The 26487-nt window shown below is 36.9% G+C and overlaps 1 protein-coding gene across 1 annotated transcript in view; it reads left to right on the top strand.

Annotated features, from left to right (window-relative positions):
* The window catches only part of LOC139729410 (uncharacterized), a 50872-nt gene extending 40479 nt beyond the window's left edge, over window positions 1-10393 (top strand). The window contains exons 9-13 of the mRNA XM_071640341.1: window positions 3328-3591; window positions 5971-6279; window positions 7348-7611; window positions 9969-10253; window positions 10380-10393. Of these exons, the coding sequence (XP_071496442.1) occupies window positions 3328-3591; window positions 5971-6279; window positions 7348-7611; window positions 9969-10253; window positions 10380-10393 (1136 nt within the window). The remainder of the gene's footprint in view (window positions 1-3327; window positions 3592-5970; window positions 6280-7347; window positions 7612-9968; window positions 10254-10379) is intronic.
* Window positions 10394-26487: the final 16094 nt, after the last annotated feature.

Here is a 26487-nt window from a genome sequence, read left to right as displayed (position 1 = left end):
GTTTTTAATCTTCTTTGGTCATGTAATTAATCAAATATAATTAGCTTCACTTATCATCAAGCAATTTTTTTTTTTAATACTTTGTCGTGTATATAATGTACACAATTTTACAATTATTGTTATTTTTTGTTTTCTGTTGCTGCTGGTGCCCTGTTACGCATCATTGTTTTACTGTTAAAGTTCACCTTTAGATGTATCAATATGCCAAATAATTTCACATTATTTCTTATCTAAAGTTATACAAATTGATTTTTGATATATACGTATTTTTTCCTCTATGTGTAAATATGTTTTATACTTCAGTGTAAATATGTTTCATATTACTGTGTAAATAAGTTTCAAACTGGATTAAGTGTAAATATGTGTAATAGTGTAAAAGTGTTTAAAAAAATCTGCATCAAAGTGTAAATATGTTTCATGTTATTATGTTGAAATTGCGTTCTCCAATACCCTAATGGGGTGACATGAGAATAAATTACTGTCATTACTGTCATTACTGTCATTGACCCTACTAGCCAGGATATCAAAAATCCTTCATAAATTGCCCCAAAATTCTTGGATCACTACCAAAAGTTAAGCGTTTGTTACTTGTGTCATTCTCAACCTTTCCGGCAAATTTCATCCCAATCTGTTGACTACTTTTTGAGTTATTTTGCACATGGACAAACGAACGAACGAACGAACAAACTAACCAACGGTAACGAAAACATAACCTCCCCCCTTGGCGGAGGTAATAATCTATTTTGTTTTTGATTATAGTAGTCAGATATCAGCTAATCCCCATAATCTGATATAATATGCTTTTTCATGTTTGTTTTCAAAGAAAAATAAGTGATGCGCATGCTTTAATTTGTTCGGGCAGAGAATTCTAGATATCCGGTCCGCGGTGTCGAATAGATCTATGAGCGACCAAGTAGCTTCGGGTTGTTTAAATGAATATCATTGCAATGACGAGTGGGATATGAGTGTACTTTGCTGTTTGAGATGAAAGTATAGTGGAAAAACAATAGTAAATTGTTCGTTTGTATTTGAACATAAAGAGAGCCAATTTATATATATGAAAATCATTTACATTGAATATTCTAATCAGTGACTTTAAGCAAACATGATGCAGGGCTCCACCACATACTCAAACTACGTTTACCAAATTTAACTCAATATAAAAATTTCAATATAAAAACTGAGGGATAAACAGCATTAGTTAAAGGTATTTATGAAATGTTTAATTAACATAGAAATATACAGTCATCTGATTGGACAGATGAAATTTCAATGTCAGGAAAAAAAAGTTTGGCCGAATTCCGCTGTAAAAAAAAAAAAAATAATAATTTCACCCTGAAGACTGAAGGTTATCTGGCGATATTTCTCTCTCTCTCTCTCTCTCTCTCTCTCCTTTCCAATTTGATTTCATGTCAGTTGACATTGGTACTTTTGATTTTGTTTAATATCGGTTTGTAGCTCCGTTAATTCATTATTCGCTGTTATAAGTATTTTCTGAGGGTCCCACATCATACAAGCTGTGCTTTTTAGTGGGACCCTCCATTTCCATTCCAATCCTTAATTTGCTTGTACTATATACATAGCTATATTTGAAAAAAAAAAATACAATTGTGTTTTCTTCATTGTTACTCATTTTCACATGATGTATCGTAGTTTGTAAATTTACGTTTTTGCCTTATTCTGAAAAACACAATGTAAAAGCAAAGTGCTTACTCACAAATGTTTGGTAGCCCAATCGGCCCAGAATCATAAAAAAATGAAAATATTTGCATAAACAAACAGTGACAAATAAAGAACGTCTTGCTGTCGCGCTACTTTACTGTACAGCATATTTCGAGACATGGAGAGAAAGATACAAACCATTATTAACAACTGTCAGTATTCACGAAATTGCTCAGCCATGCCTACTATTGTGGAATATACATTCGTGGTGATATGTAAAAAATGGAATCATGTAAAGGGAAATCTGCTGCATCGATGTGTGCTTCCTTAATAGATAACGGTCCTATATCGTACGTGGAGCTCTGGGAGTTAGCGAACTTCAAATCTGAAAAGGATTACCTGATGAAAATATATACACTGTGTGGCAAAGTAGCACACGACCGCGGGAATACCCCTCTGACGGCGAATGACGTCTACCTTGCGCTATGTCAGTGGAAGAGGAATAAAAGCTCCAGGGAACACCAGAAAGATCTTCTTACAGCAGTTTTGAAGGCAAATGTGATGACTGAGGAGGCACAACATCTGGAAGGTGTGGAAAAGCTTCGTGGCAGCCGTATGTGTGCATGTGTGTGTGTGTGTGTGTGTGTGTGTGGTTGTTCTTATATTTTATGCTTGATTGTTTGTTGTTATTTTAGGGCTTTTCCTTTAATGTTTTGTATTTCTTTTGGTATTTTTTCGTTTGATAAATGCACTTGAATAATACGATGCTGCAGATTTAAATTTTTGTAACGCTTGATGGTAAGGGCTGCGGAACTGGGGGGGGGGGGAGTTTGGGGGCTTTAACACTTTTTTCCGCACACACACACACGCCTGACCTTTTTGTTCTACATGAGAAAAAGTACAAAGTCGGAAAACAAAATCACAACAAAACCCATAACTTTCCAATTACTTATCATGTGGGGGGGGGGGGGGGAGGGTATGAGTAATTAATCAATTGGCCCTTGGTCTCCCCACATTAAGAAAATTCACACGTAGGCGTAACTCTACCTCGGGATTAATAGTTCGCATGATGTAAATGACATACACTCCACCCATTGAATTTCAAAAAAAAAATCTTTTTTTTTCATACACTCTGTTTCAATATGAACGCTTTTATAGGCATTATTGGATATGGATTTCACAATTGATTGAAAGCGACATTTTCGGAAATAAGGAGAGGTTTGCTATACACTATGCGAGAAGTCCTGAAAAGGACTGTAAAGAGAAGAAATGCGTAAAGTGAAAATATGTTGTATTTTTATTTCCGTAGTATTGACAGAAATGTTACTTTCCACAAGTGGTATTGTTAAAAGCTTATGTGACGTATAATATGAAATAAAATACTGGGTGCGTTTATGTATTACAACTCTAATTGGGAGCTTAAAAGTATCCCATCTAAATCACGGTTTATTTGGGATACGTTCTATGCAATGCTGCTATTACGTCATCATGAAATATTTATTATAATTTCTTGCATCTTTGTATCTTTTTCTTGATAGTGTGTTATTTTGACATGAATATAGTTTTTAGAAGGATTATTAATCTTGATGCTCTATTTCTGTTTTGGTTTGCATGGATTGTTTATTCTATTTATGTGCTTCTCTTTCTATGTTTCGTTTTGTAAAGGTTTCCGGAAGGATGTTAGCAAGGGAATTCCCCCCAACATGATTAAGAAATTTGTATGGGAGATCAACGACAAAGAGAAATTAGAGAAGATCCTAGATAAGCTCAACATATCTCAGCAACGCGATGATCAACATTTCCCCCTTGGTGCAATAGAATGCCTGAAATCATGGCGCCCTGACAAAACTAGCAAAAATCCTGTGGTCTCGCTAAGCTTGGCAGTGGAAGATACTGAATGCTCCACTACTGACCAAAATTTTTTCAAAGGTAAGATTAGAAGTATTAGAGCCGACTGTGTTATCATTTCTTTCAAGTATGGGCCAAAAAAAAATAATGTCACTAATACATGTATTATCATTCGTCATGCTTTGTATCAGTGGCCACACAAGCTGCTTTACACACTATATTCCAAACTCTGAAACTCTCAGGCCCGAATTTACGAAGATGATACAATCTTGTCCACTGTTTAAACCAGGGACAAAGACCATGGAGCGCCAAGTGACGCATGGAATATTTTGTAAGTCATTTGGAAATGACTACTAGTATTTTGTAACGAAATGACATCATTTCGTAATGAAATATTCCGTGCGACACTTGCCCCCCCCCCCCCCCCATGGTCTTTGTTCATGGTTTAAACCATGGACAAGATTGTACCACCTTCGTGAATTCAGGCCTCAAAGTTTATGCTCGATCTCGGTCTCTCTCCATTGGAATGTAAGATTGCATCCTCACATAGCAAGCAAGTACAGACAGAAAACGCGGTTCTAACAAATATATATCTAACTATTGAGGTAATTATTTACACACATAGGCACCCGCACACACACACACACACACACACACACACACACACACACACATACACACACTTACCTACGTCTTTTTTTCTGATACAAACCAACAACCTGATAATTCCCAGACAATAGGCAGGATAGGGACTCAATGCAGGAACTGAAACTGTAAGCCTATATTGCTGTTGCTTGCATCATTGACAAAATCTTTCCTTCAAATTGAACACAGGGATATACTAGTACAGTGAGTTTTGGTGATATTGTACTATTTGACACTTTTCAATGACGTAAATTGTTATTCTGCTCCAACTGAATGCCTACTTCAGTCCATTACTATTCCCTACCTACGTTAATGGCCTTTTTGTCATTTCAAATTAATGTTTCAATTAGATTCAAGCATATCAATTCACGGATTTCCAGTGGTCTTTTCATGACATTTCTTCGTTTTACAATCGTTACACATATATGGACCGGCTGTATTTTTTTTTTCATAATGATATTTGCATCGTAAATATTTCTGTTAATAGAAAAAAAAACAGAACAAAAACGCTTGATTACTGGCTTACTTTATTCATCTCAAAGAGAGTTTTTTTTTGTATACGTATATATATATATATATATATATATATATATATACATATGAAGAGCTTGCAACCAAAAGGCGGTAAATCCATTTAAAAATGATGGATTTAGCGCCTTCTGGAAGCAAGCTCTTCTTTTATATAAATATATATATATATATATATATATATATATATATATATTGTGGCAACGTTTAAACTTCCAGGTCGCGGAGATATTATATAGGCGTAAGACAGTACAATTAGTACTAATTATATTGTCTTACGCATATACATATATACATATATATATATATACCTATATATATATATATATATATATATATATATATATATAATAATAATATCATTCATGCTTGACGCCAACATTTCATTCCGGCCACCACTATCATCACATTTCACTTTCTGGTTGCCCGACAATAAAATTTGGTGGCTCGAAAATTGAAGGTAAACATTACCAACATTGAATTATTCATCAAAACATTACACCAAATCTAAATTAAATCTTCCTACAACAATTGTATAAAATTATAATTAAAATGATGTAACCAACCATGGTTATTATACAGAAATTACCAGGTATTATGAAGTGCTTCAAATACCACGTACTGATGTGACGAAGAAATATGAAACAAAAAAAGGCAGTAGAAAATGGATAATCTATTAAAACATTGTAATAACTATGAAGCATAGGTAACAATAACGAGGTATGACGCAGGACTTCATCACATATTGGGGCTACAGTATGTAAACCAAGTCTAACTCATTCAATATCAAATAAAGGTAATCATGAAAGCGTGTTTATGATAGAGTTATATCTAGTCCTATGATTTGATAGATGACAATTGAGTGTGGAAAAAAAATGCGAATTCTGCAGTAAAATAGATTTAGTTTGCTATGAGGACTAGCGGCGATCTGGCAACCCTGCCATGCCTGGGTCGCGGCGACTAGGTGAAATACGTGTACAGTTATCCTTCGCTGAGCTTCGAGTTATTCTTGCTTGGTTTGGACGAGAAAACACAACGTAAAAGCAAAGTAAATACTTACAAATGTTTGGTATCCCGATTGGCCCAGAAACAGAAAAATTTGATATGATTTTTGCATACAGAAACAAAAACAACTAAACAACAGTCAATGTTCACGAAATTGCACACCCATGCCTACTAAAAGTGATGAGGCCTACTATGACTGTGGATTTTACATTCGTGGTGATGTGTGTAGAAAATGATATCATGTAAAGGGAAATCTGCTGCATCAATGTTCTTCCTTAATAGATAACGGTCCCATATCACGAATATCTTACGTGGAGCTGTGGGAGTTAGCGAACTTCAGATCTGCAGAGAACTACCTGATGAAAGTACGTACACTGTGCGGCAAGCTGCAAGTCTTAGACGGCCAAGTATCCCCTGACCGCAGGGAAACCCCTCTTACACGGAATGCCGTGTACCTTGAGCTTTGTGAGTGGAAGCAGCATGAAAGCTCCAGAGATCATCAAAAGGATCTTCTACTGGCAGTCTTAAAGGCAAATGGGATGGCCAGCGAGGCACAACATCTGGAAGGTGTGGAAAAGCTTCGTGACAGCCGTATGTGTGTATGTGTATGTATGTGAGTGTGTGTGTGTGTGTATGTATAGTTGTTCTTATATTTTTATGCTTGTATGTTTGTTGTTATTTTAGGGCTGTTCCGTTAATGTTTTGTTTTCGTTTTGGTAATCTTTCGATTGATAAATTTACTTAAATAATACGATGTTGCAGATTCATGTTTTTGTAATGCTTGATGGCAAGGACTGCGGAACGGGGAGGGGGGGAAACGAAGTTTAGGGGCTTTAACACTTCTTTCAGCACACACACACACAAACGCCCGACCTTTCTGTTCTACATGAGAAAAAGTACAAAATCTGAAAAAAAATTACAACAAAACCCATAACTTTCCAAGTGTTTATCATGTGGGGGTTGGGGATATGAGTAATTAATCAATTGGCCCTTGGTCTCCCCACTTTAAGTAAAGAAAATTCACACGTAGGCGTTACTTTTCCTCGGGATTAATAGTTCGCAATGATGTAAATGACATACACTCAACCCATCGAATTTCAAAAATAGTTTTCTCTTTTTTTCAACACTCTGCTTCAATATGAACGCTTTTATAGGCATTATTGGATATGGATTTCACAATTGATTGAAAGCGACATTTTCGGAAATAAGGAGAGGTTTGCTATACACTATGCGAGAAGTCCTGAAAAGGACTGTAAAGAGAAGAAACGCGTAAAGTGAAAATTTGTTTTTTTATTTCAGTAGTATTGACAGAAATGTTACTTTCCACAAGTGGTATTGTTAAAAGCTTATGTGACGTATAATATGAAATAAAATACTGGGTGCGTTTATGTATTACAACTCTAATTGGGAGCTTAAAAGTATCCCATCTAAATCACGGTTTATTCGGGATACGTTCTATGCAATGCTGCTATTATGTCATCATAAAAATATCTATTATCATTTCTTGCTTCTTTGTATCTTAACCTTAATAATGTGTTATTTTGACATAAATGTATTTTTTTGAAGGATTATTAATCTTGATGCTCTATTTCTGTTTTGGTTTGCATGGATTGTTTATTCTATTTATGTGCTTCTCTATCTATGTTTCGTTTTGTAAAGGTTTCCGGAAGGATGTTAGCAAGGGAATTCCCCCCAACATGATTAAGAAATTTGTATGGGAGATCAACGACAAAGAGAAATTAGAGAAGATCCTAGATAAGCTCAACATATCTCAGCAACGCGATGATCAACATTTTCCCCTTGGTGCAATAGAATGCCTGAAATCATGGCGCCCTGACAAAACTAGCAAAAATCCTGTGGTCTCGCTAAGCTTGGCAGTGGAAGATACTGAATGCTCCACTACTGACCAAAATTTTTTCAAAGGTAAGATTAGAAGTATTAGAGCCGACTGTGTTATCATTTCTTTCAAGTATGGGACAAAAAAATAATGTCACTAATACATGTATTATCATTCGTCATGCTTTGTATCAGTGGCCACACAAGCTGCTTTACACACTATATTCCAAACTCTGAAATTCTCAGGCCCGAATTTACGATGATGATACAATCTTGTCCACTGTTTAAACCATGGACAAAGACCATGGAGCACCAAGTGTCGCATGGAATATTTTGTAAGTCATTTGGAAATGACTACTAGTATTTTGTAACGAAATGACATCATTTCGTAATGAAATATTCCGTGCGACACTTGCCCCCCCCCCCCTCCCTCCCCATGGTCTTTGTTCATGGTTTAAACCATGGACAAGATTGTACCACCTTCGTGAATTCAGGCGTCAAAGTTTATGCTCGATCTCGGTCTCTCTCCATTGGAATGTAAGATTGCATCCTCATATAGCAAGCAATTACAGACAGAAAACGCGGTTCTAACAAATATATATCTAACTATTGAGGTAATTATTTACACACATAGGCACCCGCACACACACACACACACACACATACACACACTTACCTACGTCTTTTTTTCTGATACAAACCAACAACCTGATAATTCCCAGACAATAGGCAGGATAGGGACTCAATGCAGGAACTGAAACTGTAAGCCTATATTGCTGTTGCTTGCATCATTGACAAAATCTTTCCTTCAAATTGAACACAGGGATATACTAGTACAGTGAGTTTTGGTGATATTGTACTATTTGACACTTTTCAATGACGTAAATTGTTATTCTACTCCAACTGAATGCCTACTTCAGTCCATTACTATTCCCTACCTACGTTAATGGCCTTTTTGTCATTTCAAATTAATGTTTCAATTAGATTCAAGCATATCAATTCACGGATTTCCAGTGGTCTTTTCATGACATTTCTTCGTTTTACAATCGTTACACATATATGGACCGGCTGTATTTTTTTTTTCATAATGATATTTGCATCGTAAATATTTCTGTTAATAGAAAAAAAAAACAGAACAAAAACGCTTGATTACTGGCTTACTTTATTCATCTCAAAGAGAGTTTTTTTTTGTATACGTATATATATATATATATATATATATATATATATACATATGAAGAGCTTGCAACCAAAAGGCGGTAAATCCATTTAAAAATGATGGATTTAGCGCCTTCTGGAAGCAAGCTCTTCTTTTATATAAATATATATATATATATATATATATATATATATATATATATATTGTGGCAACGTTTAAACTTCCAGGTCGCGGAGATATTATATAGGCGTAAGACAGTACAATTAGTACTAATTATATTGTCTTACACACATATATATATATATATATACATATATATATATATATATATATATATATAGATATAATATAATATAATAACATTCATGCTTCACGCCAACATTTCAATCCGGCCACCACTATCATCAAATTTCACTTTCTGGTTGCCCGACAATAAAGTTTGGTGGCTCGAAAAATTGAAGGTAAACATTACCAAGATTGAATTATTCATCAAAACATTACACCAAATCTAAATTAAATTTTCCTACAACAATTGTGCAAAATTTTGATTAAACTGATGTAACCAACCATGATTATTATGCAGAAATTACCATGTATTATGAAGTGCTTCAAATACCACGTACTGATGTGACGAAGAAATATAAAAAAAGGCAGTTATAGAAAATGGAATAATCTATTAAAACATTGTAATAACTATGAAGCATAGGTAACAATAACGAGGTATGACGCAGGACTTCATCACATATTGGGGCTACGGTATGTAAACCAAGTCTAACTCATTCAATATCAAATAAAGGTAATCATGAAAACGTGTTTATGATAGAGTTATATCTAGTCCTATGATTTGATAGATGACAATTGAGTGTGGAAAAAATGCGAATTCTGCAGTAAAATAGATTTAGTTTGCCATGAGGACTAGCGGCGATCTGGCAACCCTGCCATGCCTGGGTCGCGGCGACTAGGTGAAATACGTGTACAGTTATCCTTCGCTGAGCTTCTAGTTATTCTTGCTTGGTTTGAACGAGAAAACACACCGTAAAAGTAAAGTACATACTTACAAATGTTTGGTAGCCCGATTGGCCCAGAAACAGACAAATTTGATATGATTTTTGCATACAGAAACAAAAACAACTAAACAACAGTCAATGTTCACGAAATTGCACACCCATGTCTACTAAAAGTGATGAGGCCTACTATGACTGTGGATTTTACATTCGTGGTGATGTGTGTAGAAAATGATATCATGTAAAGGGAAATCTGCTGCATCAATGTTCTTCCTTAATAGATAACGGTCCCATATCACGAATATCTTACGTGGAGCTGTGGGAGTTAGCGAACTTCAGATCTGCAGAGAACTACCTGATGAAAGTACGTACACTGTGCGGCAAGCTGCAAGTCTTAGACGGCCAAGTATCCCCTGACCGCAGGGAAACCCCTCTTACACGGAATGCCGTGTACCTTGAGCTTTGTGAGTGGAAGCAGCATGAAAGCTCCAGAGATCATCAAAAGGATCTTCTACTGGCTGTCTTGAAGGCGAATAGGATGGCCAGCGAGGCACAACATCTGGAAGGTGTGGAAAGCTTCGTGACAGCCGTATGTGTGTATGTGTATATATGTGTGTGTGTGTGTGTGTGTGTGTGTGTGTGTGTATAGTTGTTCTGATATTGTTATGCTTGTATGTTTGTTGTTATTTTAGGGCTGTTCCGTTAATGTTTTGTTTTCGTTTTGGTAATCTTTCGTTTGATAAAGTTACTTAAATAATACGATGTTGCAGATTCATGTTTTTGTAATGCTTGATGGCAAGGACTGCGGAACGGGGGGGGGGGGACGAAGTTTAGGGGCTTTAACACTTCTTTCAGCACACACACACACAAACGCCCGACCTTTATGTTCTACATGAGAAAAAGTACAAAATCTGAAAAAAATCACAACAAAACCCATAACTTTCCAAGTGTTTATCATGTGGGGGTTGGGGATATGAGTAATTAATCAATTGGCCCTTGGTCTCCCCATCTTAAGTAAAGAAAATTCACACGTAGGCGTTACTTGTCCCCGGGATTAATAGTTCGCAATAATGTAAATGACATACACTCAACCCATCGAATTTCAAAAATAGTTTTCTCTTTCTTTCAAAAACTCTGGTTCAATATGAACGCTTTTATAGGCATTATTGGATGTGGATTTCACAGTTGATTGAAAGCGACATTTTGGGAAATAAGGAGAGGTTTGCTATACACTATGCGAGAAGTCCTGAAAAGGACTGTAAAGAGAAGAAACGCGTAAAGTGAAAATTTGTTGTTTTTTTATTTCAGTAGTATTGACAGAAATTTTACTTTCCACAAGTGGTATAATTGTTAAAAGCTTATGTGACGTATAATATGAAATAGAATACTGGGTGCGTTTATGTATTACAAGTCTAATTAGGAACTTAAAAGTATCACATCTAAGTCACGGTTTATTCGGGATACGTTCTGTACAATGCTGCCTGTTGCGACACGGATTGTCGCCCCTACACGGATTGTCGCCTCCTGCTCGGGGCGACAATCCGTGACCGGCGCTGGCGGCACAGATTGTCGCCCCCGTCTGTGTCGCCTGGCGACAATCCGTGACGCTTGTGCAGTTCCCAGTTTTTAACCTCGAAGGCGACAATCCGTGTTGGCAAAAAATTTGTTGCGACACGGATTGTCGCCCCGTCACGGATTGTCGCCCCGGGCTCGGGGTGGTTCCTCCGGTGTTAAGCTTTGGTGGGATGGGTATGACTGGTAAGTTATGCGTATGTGTGTGTGTGTGAGTGTGTGTTTGTGTGTGCGTGTGTGTGTGTGTGTGTGTGTGTGTGTGCGTGTGTGTGTGTGTGTGTGTGTGTGTGTGTGTGTGTATTGTGAGCTGCATGATATGTGATGTGTATGATTTGTTGTGTGTGTGTGTGTGTGTATGTGTGTGTGTTTGGAGTATAATAATACAATATGTAGAAACTGTGCATGTGTGGTGGTTGTATAGTGGTAGTGGTTTGTTTGTCTGTGTGTATACGTGTGCCTGTATGCTTACGTGTGTATGTTGAATATAGTGGCGCTACTGTGGCAATACAAACGCCTTCAGAGTGTATGAGCACGTGTTTAAAGAATTCACACCAGCGTTGATCTAAAAATAGTGTGGGTGTGTCAACCAATATCAGCGGTGAGGCGGGCTCGGCGAGAGGGAGACCGAGAGAAAATACATACGAGGGAGGTACCCTCCCCAAATGTTATTTGTCTTTGTTCATTTTTCACTGCAGTTATTTTCTTCCATCAGTCTTATAAACTAACGTTTAGAACGTCGATACCACTATTCTTTGTCCCAGAATAGGTTTGGCATGCTTTATGCATGAGCGAATAATTTCCACACGCCGTAAAAAAATTGTCAATCGTTAGTTGATTTTAGCACAAACGAACTGTCATTGCACACCGCTAATACATACGTAATACAAACAAACACCAACAAACAATCAAACAAATCCTCATAATGCAAATAAACCACCTCAACACTTTTTTCCTTGATATTTATTGATTTCATTCAAATCATTCATAAATCGACCCATTCTGGGTGTAACATGAACAAAAAAAAAGTTACAAATGGCAATTCGAAACACAAACAAATCCATTTGTCAATTTATACCACAAATAATCTCACTTCAACATAGATAACTCGATTATAGACCAACCCTACTAATAATTTCTTCACGAGAAAGTTTTGACATGACAGGGCCCTACCAAACCTATTCCTTGAATATATTGGTTTGGATCATGTAACACCTTCTTACTTACAAGGGCATATACATTAAAAAAACCCACAAATACATTACACAAATCTAGAATGAAATCAGTCATAAAAAACCCGACCACCCCCTCCCCTCCCCAACCGAAACAAATCTAGGGCCTACATCTATCCTTAATATTAAATCCTATACCAACACCTGTCATACCATTTATAGCTATCCTTCTTCAAATCCAATCCCCAACCCACCAACCCCTGATTAAACAAACCTAAATCATCCCACACCCACATTCACCAACACAAATACATACATACATACACACACACACACACACACACACACACACACACACACGAAGGTTCGTTATTCAGAAGTTTCGTTTTTTCCGAGGCTTCATTTATCCGAAACACACAATTCCCTATACCTAGAGGTTCGTTGATCCAAAAATGAAATTTGGAATAACGAACCTTCGGAATAATGAGCCTTCGGACGAATGAGCCTTCAGAATAACAAACTTTTGCAATAACGAAATGTAACCCCCTTCCCACATACCGACGCACACCCGAACCGATACCACATTCCTTCCTGATGAAACGATTTCCCAATGTTGATAAATAAGACATAATGGATCGTATGCAGAAAAGCAGCATCCGCCCGCACGCAAGCTCCACTCCGAATTCATATACAAATCTGCCAAACAAACTCATCAAATTCAAAGCTGCTGATAAAATCAATATCAACGTTTATGCCAGCAACAGCTTACTAGGTATCCCTCCCCACGCGCAGCTAAAAAACACATACGCAAAAAACTGACATAATAAACACATTCTTCCATCACACACATACACAAACACACACACACAAACACACACACACACACACACACACACACACACACACACGGACACTAAATTATCATGTGCACGCGCACATACACACTTCCTTGAACCCTCACCATGACTTTTTACATGGCATGTTTGCATGGATGTAGCCATGTAAGTTATGTGTTAGTATTTCAATGATTATGTCCAGAACGATATTACCCAGCAAAATGTGCTTCGAGGGCGGGCGACAATCCTTGACGGGGGCGACAATCCGTGCCGCCAGCGCCCGTCACGGATTGTCGCCCCGGGCAGGAGGCGACAATCCGTGTAGGGGCGACAATCCGTGTCGCAACAGCTGCCATTACACCATTACATAAATATTTATTATCATTTCTTGCATCTTTGTATCATAACCTTAATAATGTGTTATTTTGACATAAATGTATTTTTTGAAGGATTATTAATCTTGATGCTCTTTTTCTGTTTTGGTTTACATGATTGTGTATTTTATTTATGTACTTCTCTATCTATGTTTCGTTTTGTAAAGGTTTCCGGAAGGATGTTAGCAAGGGGATTCCCACCAGTATGATTAAGAAATTTGTTTGGGAGATCAACGACAAAGAGAAATTAGAGAAGATCCTAGATAAGCTCAACATATCTCAGCAACGCGATGATCAACATTTTCCCCTTGGTGCAATAGAATGCCTGAAATCATGGCGCCCTGATAAAACTAGCAAAAATCCTGTGGTCTCGCTAAGCTTGGCAGTGGAAGATACTGAATGCTCCACTGCTGACCAGAATTTTTTCAAAGGTAAGATTAGAAGTATTAGAGCCGACTGTGTTATCATTTATTTCAAGTATGGGACAAAAAAAAATAATGTCACTAATACATGTATTATCATTCGTCATGCCTTGTCTCGGTGCCCACACAACAAGCTGCTTTACACACTATATTCCAAACTCTGAAACTCTCAGGCCCGAATTTACGAAGGTGGTAAAATCTTGTCCTCTTTTTAGAGCATGGACAAAGACCATGGAGCGCCAGGTGTCGCATGGAATTTTTCATTACGAAATCAGTCATTTCGAAATGATTACTAGTATCTTGTAACGAAATGACATCATTTCGTAATGAAATATCCGTGCGACACTTGCCCCCCCCCCCCCCTTGGTCTTTGTGCATGGTTTAAACCATGGACAAGATTGTACCACCTTCGTGAATTCGAGCCTCTAAGTTTATGCTCGATTTCGGTCTGTCTCCATTGGAATGTAAGATTGCATCCTCATTATAGCAAGCAATTACAGACAGAAAACGCGGTTCTAACAAATATATATCTAACTATTGAGGTAATTATTTACACACATAGGCACCCGCACACACACACACACACACACACACACATACACACACTTACCTATATTTTGTTTTTTTTTTCTGATGCAAACCAACAACTTGATAATTCCCAGACAATAGACAGGATAGGGACTCACTGCAAAACCCCAAACTGTAAGCCTATATTGCTGTTACTTGCATCCTTGCATCCTTCGAATTGAACACAGGGATATACAGTTACTTTCATGGTATTTGAGACTTTTCAATGACGTAAATTTTAATTCTACTGCTACTGAATGCCTATTTCGGTCCTTTACTGTATGCCTAGTCCTTTACTGTTCTCTACCTACGTTAATGGCCTTTTTGTCATTTCAAATTAAATTTTCATTTAGATTCAAGCATATCAATTCACGGATTTCCAGTGGTCTCTTTATGAGATTTCTTCGTTTAACAATAGTTACACAGACATGGAACGGCTATAAATTTTTTCACAATGATATTTGCATCGTAAAACATTTCTGTTAATAAAAACAAACAAACAAACCAGAACAAAAACGCTTGATTAGTGGTTTACTCTATTTATCTCGAACAGAGTTCCTTTTTGTGTATATATATATATATATATATATAGAACACACCCAACATATGAATATAAATAAATATACATAATATATATATATATATATATATATATATATATATATATATATATATATATATGGTACATTGCAGATGCAAGAAATTTGCCAACGTTTAAACTTCCAGGTCATGGAGACATTATATAGGCGTAAGACAGTATAATAAGTACAAATTATACTGTATTGCGCATATACATGCTATAAACGCCAACATTTCATTCCGGTCACCACCATCATCAAATTTCACTTTCTGCTTGCTCGGCAATAAAATTTCTTGGCTCGAAAAATTGAAGGAAAACATTACCAAGATTAAATTATTTATCAAATCATTACACCAAATCTATATTAAATATTCCTACAAATCATTAAAATGATATTACAAACCACGACTATTATTACCAGGTATGATAAAGTGCTTCAAATACCACGTACTGATGTGACTAAGAAATAAGAGGAAAAAAAGCAGTAGAAAATGGAATAATCTATTAACAAATTGAAATAACTACGAACCATAAGTAACAATAACGAGGTATGACGCAGGACTTCACCACATATTGGGACTAAGTTTACCAAGTCTAACTCATTCAATATCAAATTGATGGATAAACATGATTTTCTTAAGGTTATCATGAAAATGTGTTTATGATGGAATTACATCTAGTCCTATGATTTGATAGACGACAGTTGAGTGTGAGAAAAAAAAAGTTGTGCCGAATTCTGCAGTAAAATAGATTTAGTTTGCCCTCGAGGACTAGCGGCGATCTGGCAACCCTGCCATGCCTGGTCGCGGCAAGTGAGATAGGTGAAATGCGTATACAGTTATCCTTCGCTGAGCTTCGAGTTATTCTTGCTTGGTTTGGACGAGAAAACACGATGTAAAAGCAAAGTACATACTTACAAGTGTTTGGTAGCCCGATTGGCCCAGAAACAGAAAAATTTAACAGAATTTTCGCATACAGAAACAAAAACAACTAAACAACAGTCAATGTTCACGAAATTGCACATTCATACCTACTTAAAATGATGAGGCCTATACTATAACTGTGGAATTTACATTCGTGGTGATGTGTGTAGAAAATGAAATCATGTAAAGGGAAATCTGCTGCATCAATGTTCTTCCTTAATAGATAACGGTCCCATATCACGAATATCTTACGTGGAGCTGTGGGAGCTAGCGAACTTCAGATCTGCAGAGGATTACCTGATGAAAGTACGTACACTGTGTGGCAAGCTGCAAGACTTAGACGGCCAAGTATCCCCTGATCGCGGGGAAACCCCTCTTACAAGGAATGCCGTGTACCTTGAGCTTTGTGAGTGGAAGCAGAAAGAAAGCTCCAGAGATCATCAAAAGGATCTTCTACTGGCAGTCTTAAAGGCAAATGGGATGGCCAGCGAGGCACAACATCTGGAAGGTTACCACAGCTTTGTGGCAACATTGTGTGTGTGTGTGTGTGTGTGTGTGTGTGTGTGTGTGTGTGTTTGTGTGTGTGTGTGCGTGTATGTGTGTGATGGAAGAATGTGTTTATTATATATATGTGTGTATATTATATATATGTGTTTGTATATACGTAGTATGTGTATCGTTATTTGCCTGTTTGTTGTTATTTTCGGGCGGAACGGGGGGGGGGGGGTGGGATGGGAAATGAGGGCCATACCCCCACCGGTCCACCCACACACAAACACACTTTTCGTTCTTCAAATGAGCATTTACAAATTCGGAAAAATACCTTTAAAAATTAATAAAACCCCATGACTTTCTAAATGTTCAATGGGTACAGGGGGTGGGGTGGGGTGGTACTACACTATGGACCCTTGACATCCCCCCCCCCACACACACACAAGTACATACCTTGGGAACCTTGTTGTGGACGAGGGATTTCAGGTTGACACACCGTGTCTGCCAAAGTAGACGTAACTTGTAGTGTAATAGTTCACTAGGCTCTACGTGACTATGTAGGCAGAACTCCATGTGGCAAATTACATAAATAGGCTATAACAAATTTTTAGTCGCAGTATGAATGCGAGTGATCATATGTGAATTGCTATGGTTTTTACAATTGACAGGAAAGTAATATTTTTGTAGTGTATAATTATCAACCAGGTTTTGAAAATTATGCATTCCTTTACTTATACAATATGGAAGCTTTGCTCATAACATGCACATTGGCAATGATTCTTTGTTGACTCATAATCAAATTTTTCTTCATAGAGTTTCGCGCCAAGGATTGCAAGATCTCAATCAATACGATAAGAAGATTGATATGGGGCATCAATGATAAAGAGAAAGTAGATGCATTTATGGAAGATGTCAAGAATAGCGTGAATGTGCCATTGACGCCTTTGAGACCTGTAATTGAGAGAGATAAAATGAGATCCTTCAGAGATGCCATAACAGTCCTGCATCTATGGAGTCAGGCAAGTCACAGCCGCAATCCATTGGTCTCCCTGTGCCTATCCGCTGAACGTACAGACTGCAGCCCGACTGACCAAGAGTTTTTCAAAGGTAACATCTTGTGTTTGTGATGTCCTAACTACAAATAAACCCCCCCCCAAAAAAAAAAAGAAAGAAAGAAAGAAAGAAAGAAAGAAGACAATAAGTATCGAATTCAAATTTCTTGATCTCGCTGGGACCATGCCCAGAAAAAAAAAGAACACAGAGTTCATGTCATTGGTGTAAATACCTTAGGGATGGGGGATGAATCCCCCTCCGCCCCCCCCCCCCCTCCGCTCTTGTGGGGGGGGGGGGTGGGGGTGGCTTGTACAAACATCGCCCCTGAACTTTGAAAAAAAAATTAAGAAATACGATTGTATGAATTTCGGCATACTGCTTGACGTTCGATCGCACGCACGTCTAGTGAGAGCTAGAGAGAGATTAACAGTCTTCTATCTTTTAGATTTTTATACATAATTTTTTCAAGCTTTCGTTCTCTTTCCTCGCTCGCAAATATAGTGATATCGAGTTAAAGCATGGCTCACAAGTTGAAAACGTGAAATACCATACGAGTATACCTGCTATGACGCGCGCCACTCAGGACCACCTACAAATTACCAACGAAAAACAAAACAAAACAAAACAAAAGCACTGGAATATAACCCCCCTCCCCTACCAACCCCTGAATCATTTAGGAAACGATGACACAGGATATATGTATGGGCAACCACGGATGATCAAGCGTCACAATCCTACTGAGGCAAAAGGGTAGGTCCCTCCTCCCGATAAATAATTGCTATACTTTTGCGCCCCCTCCCCCCACCCGGAAACTATTTCCGAGTAGAGGAAAGTCTCAAACTTTTTCGATGACAAATTGTCAAAAAAAACAAACCCCGCAACAACAAGCACTCCCTCGTTTCTTTTCCGTAGACCTTGCACACGTTTGAGATTGACAAATTTTCGAAAACATATTCAAAATGTGTGCACCAAGTCTTTACAAAATACAAAAGTGCCCTCATATGGGCACATTCACATGATTTCAAAGTAATCCTCGTCTACCATATAGTATGGGGAACATGAAAGTACAGACAATAAAGTTCTAAGGAATTTCTTATGGAAGTTTTCAATTTGATTTATATCCCCAGATTTCCCTATCACACAATATGATGGGCAAAATCATATGATCAGCTATTTGGCATTGACAACTGCAGTTGCTTCGCTGTAAATAGTCATCACACTGTAAAGAGTTTTTCTGGCCTGCATGCACTACTTGCCTCGAAATTATCTTTTTGAAGGAACCAGTATAATCAAATTGCAAGTCAAGACATACAAGGTACACAGCTACTCTTTAATGAACGTACGTAAAATTTGGTGTGATTGTAATTTTGCGTGTGAGAAATGTCATCATCTTCGTTTTACTTGCATTGCTTGGATAAGGTGTCATTTATAACAATAACCTTGTACTGCACTCAGAGCTACTAAAAGTTGGAATAAGTGGGTGAAACGAAACTACACCCCATTCGAAAAAGGTATGAATATATTATATGAATGCTTTATATGACTTATATGAATGTATTATATATGTATATAGTTATGTATTTATAATATATGTATATATACGTATATATGTATGTCTTATAATTAAATATGTCAAATTTCCCCTAGTTGTAACGTCCATTCATTAGCCAGTTTGCTTTAATTTTCAAAAAGTCAGCTTGCTCCTGGAGAAAAATGTACGTTCAACTAAATAAAAAAATAATACGGAGAGTAATTATAGTACTTCTTCTTTCATATTGCGACTAAACTGTATCGAAATCTTGTGCTAACATGTTTTCATGGAAAATAAGTACAGTCAAAATGATAACAGATACTACAATGATGGTTCTTTTCCCAGGTGGCGGGCTCTTAACTTACGTGGAGCTCTGGGAGCTAGCCCACTTTTCTGACTATCTCGACCAGATTTCTGAACTCTGTGACGAATTATCTGAGAAGGACGCGTTACACACAGGCGACGCCACAACAACAGGAACTTTGTACCAATCACTCTGTCGGTGGAAGCGGGACCCTGAAAGTCATGATCACCAAAGGGACTTATTGATGACAGCATTGAAAGCTCGTGAACTATCTTCGGTTGCCAAGTGCATAGAAGGTAGGAAACCCATGTGTCTCTAATCATTGCAATATATTGCAGGTTTTCAGTAGCGCGATTGTGTTATGGTTGGCTTTTAAACATCAGACTTGCATTCAAATTCATGTACAGGCAATCCAATTCAAACGATCTTTGTCAACACTCTACTCTCATTGTTCATTTTCATTCCTTGAACATTCCTTTTCGTTTCAAATCCCCTTTCAATTCGATTTCATCCAGTACAGAGGGAAATTTATGCAATTAACGACGCGAAGTTTCCATTAAGTTTTAAATTGCACCTCGGTTCAGTTTTGTTCAGTTTTGCCCCAAATACCAATTTCAATGTCACTTGTAGGCACACACCCTCGAACTTTGAACTTTCGAATTTAATCATCATAAAAGAATTCTGTCGCTCTTTTTTATATGTACATCTTATCCCCTTTCCGCATGTAAAATTGTCCCTTTTTTCTGTTTTCGATTATGTAATTTATTTCGGTTTCAAAGTTTCATTTGATAAGTATACTTAAATCATATTTCAATTATTTGTCTATGTAAATTCCAGATTCATTTCACTTCTTAACAGTATGGAGAGAACACTTACAGAATGGTCACAAAACATATTTTTTCTTATCTCAGATCCCTTGTTAGCTAAGGAGCCTCCCAAATCCCTGTCCACATTATATGCGTTGCCACAATAGACTCAGCCGTATACCTGTGTTTTTCCAAGAGCATCAACAGTTATAAGTACTCTTACTGGTTGTAAAATGCTTCAGCCAACCTCTATTGCTGTATCGAAAAATACTTCTCAAATGCTGTAAATGCTTCCCTATTCGAGAATTGGAATTACAGTTCATCGGCGTGGTGCTGGTGCAAATTTAAAATTCAATGCGTTTCACTGCAATTTCAAATTGAACGTGCTTTTTACGCATTTATGTGAGATAAGCGGGAAATTGCATGCTAATGAACTTAAACTAAATGAACTAGTTAGTATTTTGAAATGTGATCTCGGTGATCATTCAAATTCTCTCAAAATATCATGACCGCATCGTTAGATCGAATGCAAATCTGACAAAATTTGACTGGAAAATCTATTTTAAACGCGATTCTTTGCAAGATAACTAGATCACGCCACTTTTGTGGTTTAACGCAAGTATATTCTATCTACTGAAGCATAACAACTAAAGAACCTTAAAATAATGTAGCTGAAGTATACATCTATTGGTCACTTTTTATGTTGTTTGTTTGTTTGTATGTAAAGATTTCCGTGTGCATCGAATGGACAAGTCAGATGAATTTGACTTTAACATCCTAAAGTGCATTATCTGGAGCCTTAAGGACGAAACAGCCGTGAAGAAATTCCTGACAGAAATCTTTGCACCAGAGAAAGAACCAAGTTTGACAGGAACGCGAGATGTCAAAAAGGCTGCCATTGCTGAGCTGCAGACATGGACCAAACAGGAGTTTACTACAAACCCTCTAGTTCTCCTCAGCCGTACACTGGAAAGGGCTGGGTTTGAAACCCTTGCTGAGGAATTTTGCAGCGGTAAGAAGAGTTTCGTATTGGTGTCCATAAAGAGCATGAAGTAAACGCTTAGCGAAACAATGAATCTGCATTTAAGGTCCATTGTGCAAAAGGCAACGTACATAAGAAACAATGTGTTTTGTACAATTTTTCCTCGTATCATTTTCTCACTTTTTCAACGTTTAAATCCACATTAGTTTTATGCTGAATGGATTTGTTGATCGAAGAGACTATCCACCCCGTCTCAAGTCGTTTTGTTCTAATATGTCACTTATATATCAATTATTATCAGGTGGCCCGATAACCTTCTTCGAATTGTGGCAGCTCGCACACATTGACAACGTAAATGAGTACCTAAACGGTCTAAACAGTACTGCTAGCCAGCTGCTCGAAAGCCATTCGGAGGAGTCTAGTACAGTTACAGCAGACAGCGTATACGAGAAGTTGTGCAGATGGAAGACGTCCTGCACGAGAGACTACCAGTGGAGGGTCTTAACGATGGCCATGGAAATGAACGGACTGGAGACCAACATTGAAGATTTGAAAAGTGAGCCAGTCTTAATGTAATTATATATATATATATATATTATATAAGTATATATATATATATATATATATATATATATATATATATAATATATGTATATATATTAAAATGTTTGATGAAGTCATTAGATATTATTGTGTGATGTTACTGATGTTTCAAACCATACAAGAGTCAATATGATTCGTTTTGAATAAATATTATCATTTTTTTGACTTGCGAAATTTGTGATCAAGTTTATTCTATCGTTAAGACGCAAAAAAAAAGAAATACAGAAACATCACATTATACAAGCTTCTATAGAGTAAAGCAAAAAAAGGACAAGGAAGCATGTGTGTCTTAAAAGAATATAAGGATGACTGAGATATGGGCACATGAAATATTAATCTTGGCGATTTCGGATTTATTTCACGAAGCCGCTTTTTTTTTCTTGTTTAGAAGGCATTTAGTCATCAATCACCGGCTGAACAGTAAATTTAAGTCATCGTTGTTTCTATTGTTGGACAGAGTGCCGCCGAGAACAGCTGTCCATGCCAGACGAAAAACTCAAGCACATTTTGTGGAATCTGCGTGATGTTAGTGAAGACAACAGGCAGGATTACCTTGTCCGTGATGTGCGGACTCTTCTTATCAAACTTGGACTCCGAGACGCTGCGAAAAAAATCAAAGAGAGCGATGCAAAGCTGGAGACTGTTAAACGGGCGAGATCGTTTCTGTCAGCGTGGATGAGAAACGGCGAACCAGGGACCAATTATGTCATACTGTTAGCTCTATCACTGGAGGAAGCTGGCTTTTCACCAATCGACAGGGAATTTTTCACTAGTGGGTTAGCTCCCTAGATCATCAGATGGCCTGAGAGTATTCAAAGTAGAGCACGATGGTTCGTGATGCTATGTTTCATGGTCTAAAAAGGATATGTCGTTTCGTTGCAATATTCGATAATGGGGAAATCATTTCAATGTGCAGTAGATCTCAATAAATTACAGGGTACCAAGGTCTTGTTTCATGTTTGTTTTTGTTATGTTTCGATCGTCTACTTTTTTTTTCTCTTTAATGGGTAAACAAATAGCTACCCTGCAATGCCACATGAACCACAACAATGGCAGTAATATAAGGCTTCCTGGTAAATCCTAAGCTCTTTTGAGTCAAATCAATTAAATGGTCATTCAAATAAAACGATACCAGTCGTATCGTATTATCGGTCATTCACATTTATCGATTAGAAAAAGCAAACATTTTATTTTAGAGCACACAATTTCGTTATTCGCAATCAAATTAATATAAAGAAAAGAATATCGTTTTGGAGCAGGCATTTTATATATTTAGCAATCAAAAGTGTTAATAGGAAATTATTTTCACTCATGTGCGGTTGAATCTGAGATTTCTGCAACCAACTTATATACCGGCTGGTGAATGTGTTTCGTGCATTTTCATGTCATTTTTAGAAAATTGATTTGCTACTTCATTTATTGTATCCCCGGCATGTATGCCGAAGGATATTTTGGATTCGGTAGCGTTACGCCGCCGCCACCGCCGCTGCGTCACATTCTTGTATGCACTCTAGCGGCCACAAACCTGGACGAATTTTATCGAAATTTTGTATGGAGGTTTATATTGGTAATATCGCCACATCTATATCTTTGGGTGATTCTGCCCTAAGTGTTCCGTCTTTTATAGGGTAAATAAATGTCATATTTTTGTGCATAGATTATGTGCGCTGTGGATGTCACATTTGTAAAGAAATTTTGTTCAAATTTGGTACGGAGGTCTATCATGATGGAACCTACAAGTCCATAGAGTTTGGACGTGCTGGCCCCTGTGTTCTCTCTGTTATAGGGTGAAAGGTCATATTGTTAATGGAGGGTTTGTGTGCGCTCTATAGGCTTCATTTCTTAATGGATTTTGTTCAGTTTTGGTATGAAGGTCTACCATGATATGAGCTACAAGTCGAAAGATTTTGGATGTGCCGCCCCCAGTATTCCGTCTTTTATAGGTTCAAAGGTCATATTGTGTGTGCTCTACATTTGTTTACAGATTTTGTTTACATTTGTTACGGAGGTTTATCATGATATAATCTGCAAGCCCTTAGGTTTTGGATGTGCTGCCCCCGGTGTTTCATCTTTTTTAGAGTCGAAAGTCATGTTGTTTGTGGATGGTTTTTGTGTGCTGTATAGGCTGCTAGTGCCGGGGGCTACAATCACATTTCGCGGCAATGGACGTTTCTAGTTTAGATAAGAATCATAGCGTACGATGTATCTGCATGGACACAATTAGACAATATTATTAATTGCATGCATAAATATACGTAAAAATGTACAATTTAACTCACCTGAGCCAAAAGCTAAAATGACATTTTATGCTTGTACAGTGTACTATATAGTCCAGTAGATGTTACCATCATTCATATGACCTGGAAAAGATGGTATGTGCAAAGGATGTTGTTGTTGTTGTTTTTTTTTTAGATTAGTGCTTCGATGGGTACTACCCTTGCAGTCCACTAAGCTGGTTGCCACCTTCTCAACTTTGGGTAAAGATCTTTGATAAGCCTAAATAGCATACTAGCTAATTAGCATAATATGTGACTTGTATTGCAAAACCAACAAATGGTCGCCAGACATAGATTTTTAGTTAATATAAGGACAGATTATGGAAGAGCAGGCTCTAAGCTTTAAAATGATGTATGACTCAATTCAAATTGACTCTTCTAACCTATCTAAATATTGGAAAAGAAGCACACTCTGTGGAAAAATGTGAATTGAGAAAAGAGGCTCTGAAGTTTAGGGTCTATTCAAGCGCTTAATCTTTACCAGACCGTGCTGGATTTGCGATGAATGGAACAAAAAGAGGATGTAAAACCACCACAGCAACAACAATGACACCTCACTTCTTGCCTCTCATAACGATATCAACGTTTTGATTGAATCTTTTAATAAACAAAAATCTTTTCCAAGTATATAACTGATTTAAGTGCAATATGCTCACTTTGAATATACTGTAAGTAAAACGCAATGTGTATTTTTAAACGCGGAGGTGTGCAGTATAATACTGATGATATGATTTTGAAAACTGGTGGCACTCGCTTGAAATTTCATGAATCTGTTATTTTTTTAGGTGTTGTATTAAATAGTAAGTTGAGTTGTAATATTCATATTGACTTTGTTTGTACAAAAATTCCTCATTTTATTGGAATTTTAAATCGACTAAAATATGGTTTGCCAAGTTACATTTAGTTCGCTCTTTATAACGCTTATGTTTTGTCTGTTTTATCTTACTTCAATTTTATCTTTGGAAATACGTATTCTTGCAAAACTCAAAGACTTTTTATACTTTTTATACAGAAGAACGCAATTCGAATTCGTACAAAGTCAGATTATAGAGCATCAACATCAACACTTTTAAAATCAGTTCACACTCTTAAATTGCAAGATTTGAATAAAATGCAAATATGTTCTTTTATGCAACGTTTTCATGCTAAAACTCTCTCACCTCATTTACAAAATATGTTTTTGTGAACTCTGATGTACATAATTATCATGCAAGATCGTAAAATCATTTTCATCGATGGCGTTTTTCAACTGACAAATCTAAATATTAGTTGCGTCAGACTGGTCCCGTTTTATGGAATACTTTAGAACTGATCAAATTTAATATACAGTTTAATAATACTTTTAAAAGACAGTACAAGAAAATGTTGATTAGTAAGTATTGATATTTTCTTTTAATGGGTCTTTCTTCTATTTGTATTATGAGGTTTAATTTATTTATTTTTTATTATAAACTTGATACATTTTATTTTTGAAGTATTTTTAAAATGATTATAACGAGGGGTACGTGCAACATAACTACCCGCATACCATTTTCCGATCAACCAAACACACAATGATAATGAGTTTCTGTTTTTTATATACCTGTGATATCTTTTTTCCCATGTTGTTTTTTATTCTTTTGTCTTTTTTCATAATCTCGTCTGGTTTTGTAGACGTTTCCATTGTTTTTAAACTACACTTTTTGTACAATTTGCTCATATTCACATTTTTTTTTAATACTTATGTATTGAATCGGAAATAAAGATTGAATTGAATTGAAAAATTAAGGGATTATCAGATTAAGTTGAAATTAATCATGCTCTATTTACACATTCTGGCCATGATTAACATTAACTTTCAAGGCATTAGTGCTATCCTTTTAAAAGTTATTAGAGTTGAAAGTGAAGGGTTTGCAAAGGATTTTCAAGAGATGAAAAGGGACCTCTAGGACATACCCGATCACACCATTCCCCCCCCCCAAAAAAAAAAAAAGTTGTAGAAAAACTGCTGAAAACACACTTTTCTATTCATTTTCTGACCTCAAATTTGGAATAATGTCGAAGAAGAATAGCTCTTTCAGAAAACATGAAAAACTTAAGATTGAGTTGATTGACATATTTCACCTTTTTGGAGTCCTCACGCAAAATCAAGGGGTGCGACTTTTTGTTGGTTTTGTGATGCACGGTCACATATGTAATGTTCACATTGTTAGTCTCAATCCAGAGAACGTGAAAACTTAGATATGACATTTCTTATAAATCTTATACATAAAAAACTTTTCTAGATCATGTACAGTACATGATATACATAATGCCATTTACTGGACATTG

Source organism: Diadema antillarum, unplaced genomic scaffold (assembly GCF_040938485.1).
Source record: "Diadema antillarum isolate AM-2024a unplaced genomic scaffold, OU_Dant_1.0 scf00000020, whole genome shotgun sequence".
NCBI lineage: Eukaryota > Metazoa > Echinodermata > Echinoidea > Diadematoida > Diadematidae > Diadema > Diadema antillarum.
This window is presented reverse-complemented; position numbering and strand designations above follow the sequence as displayed.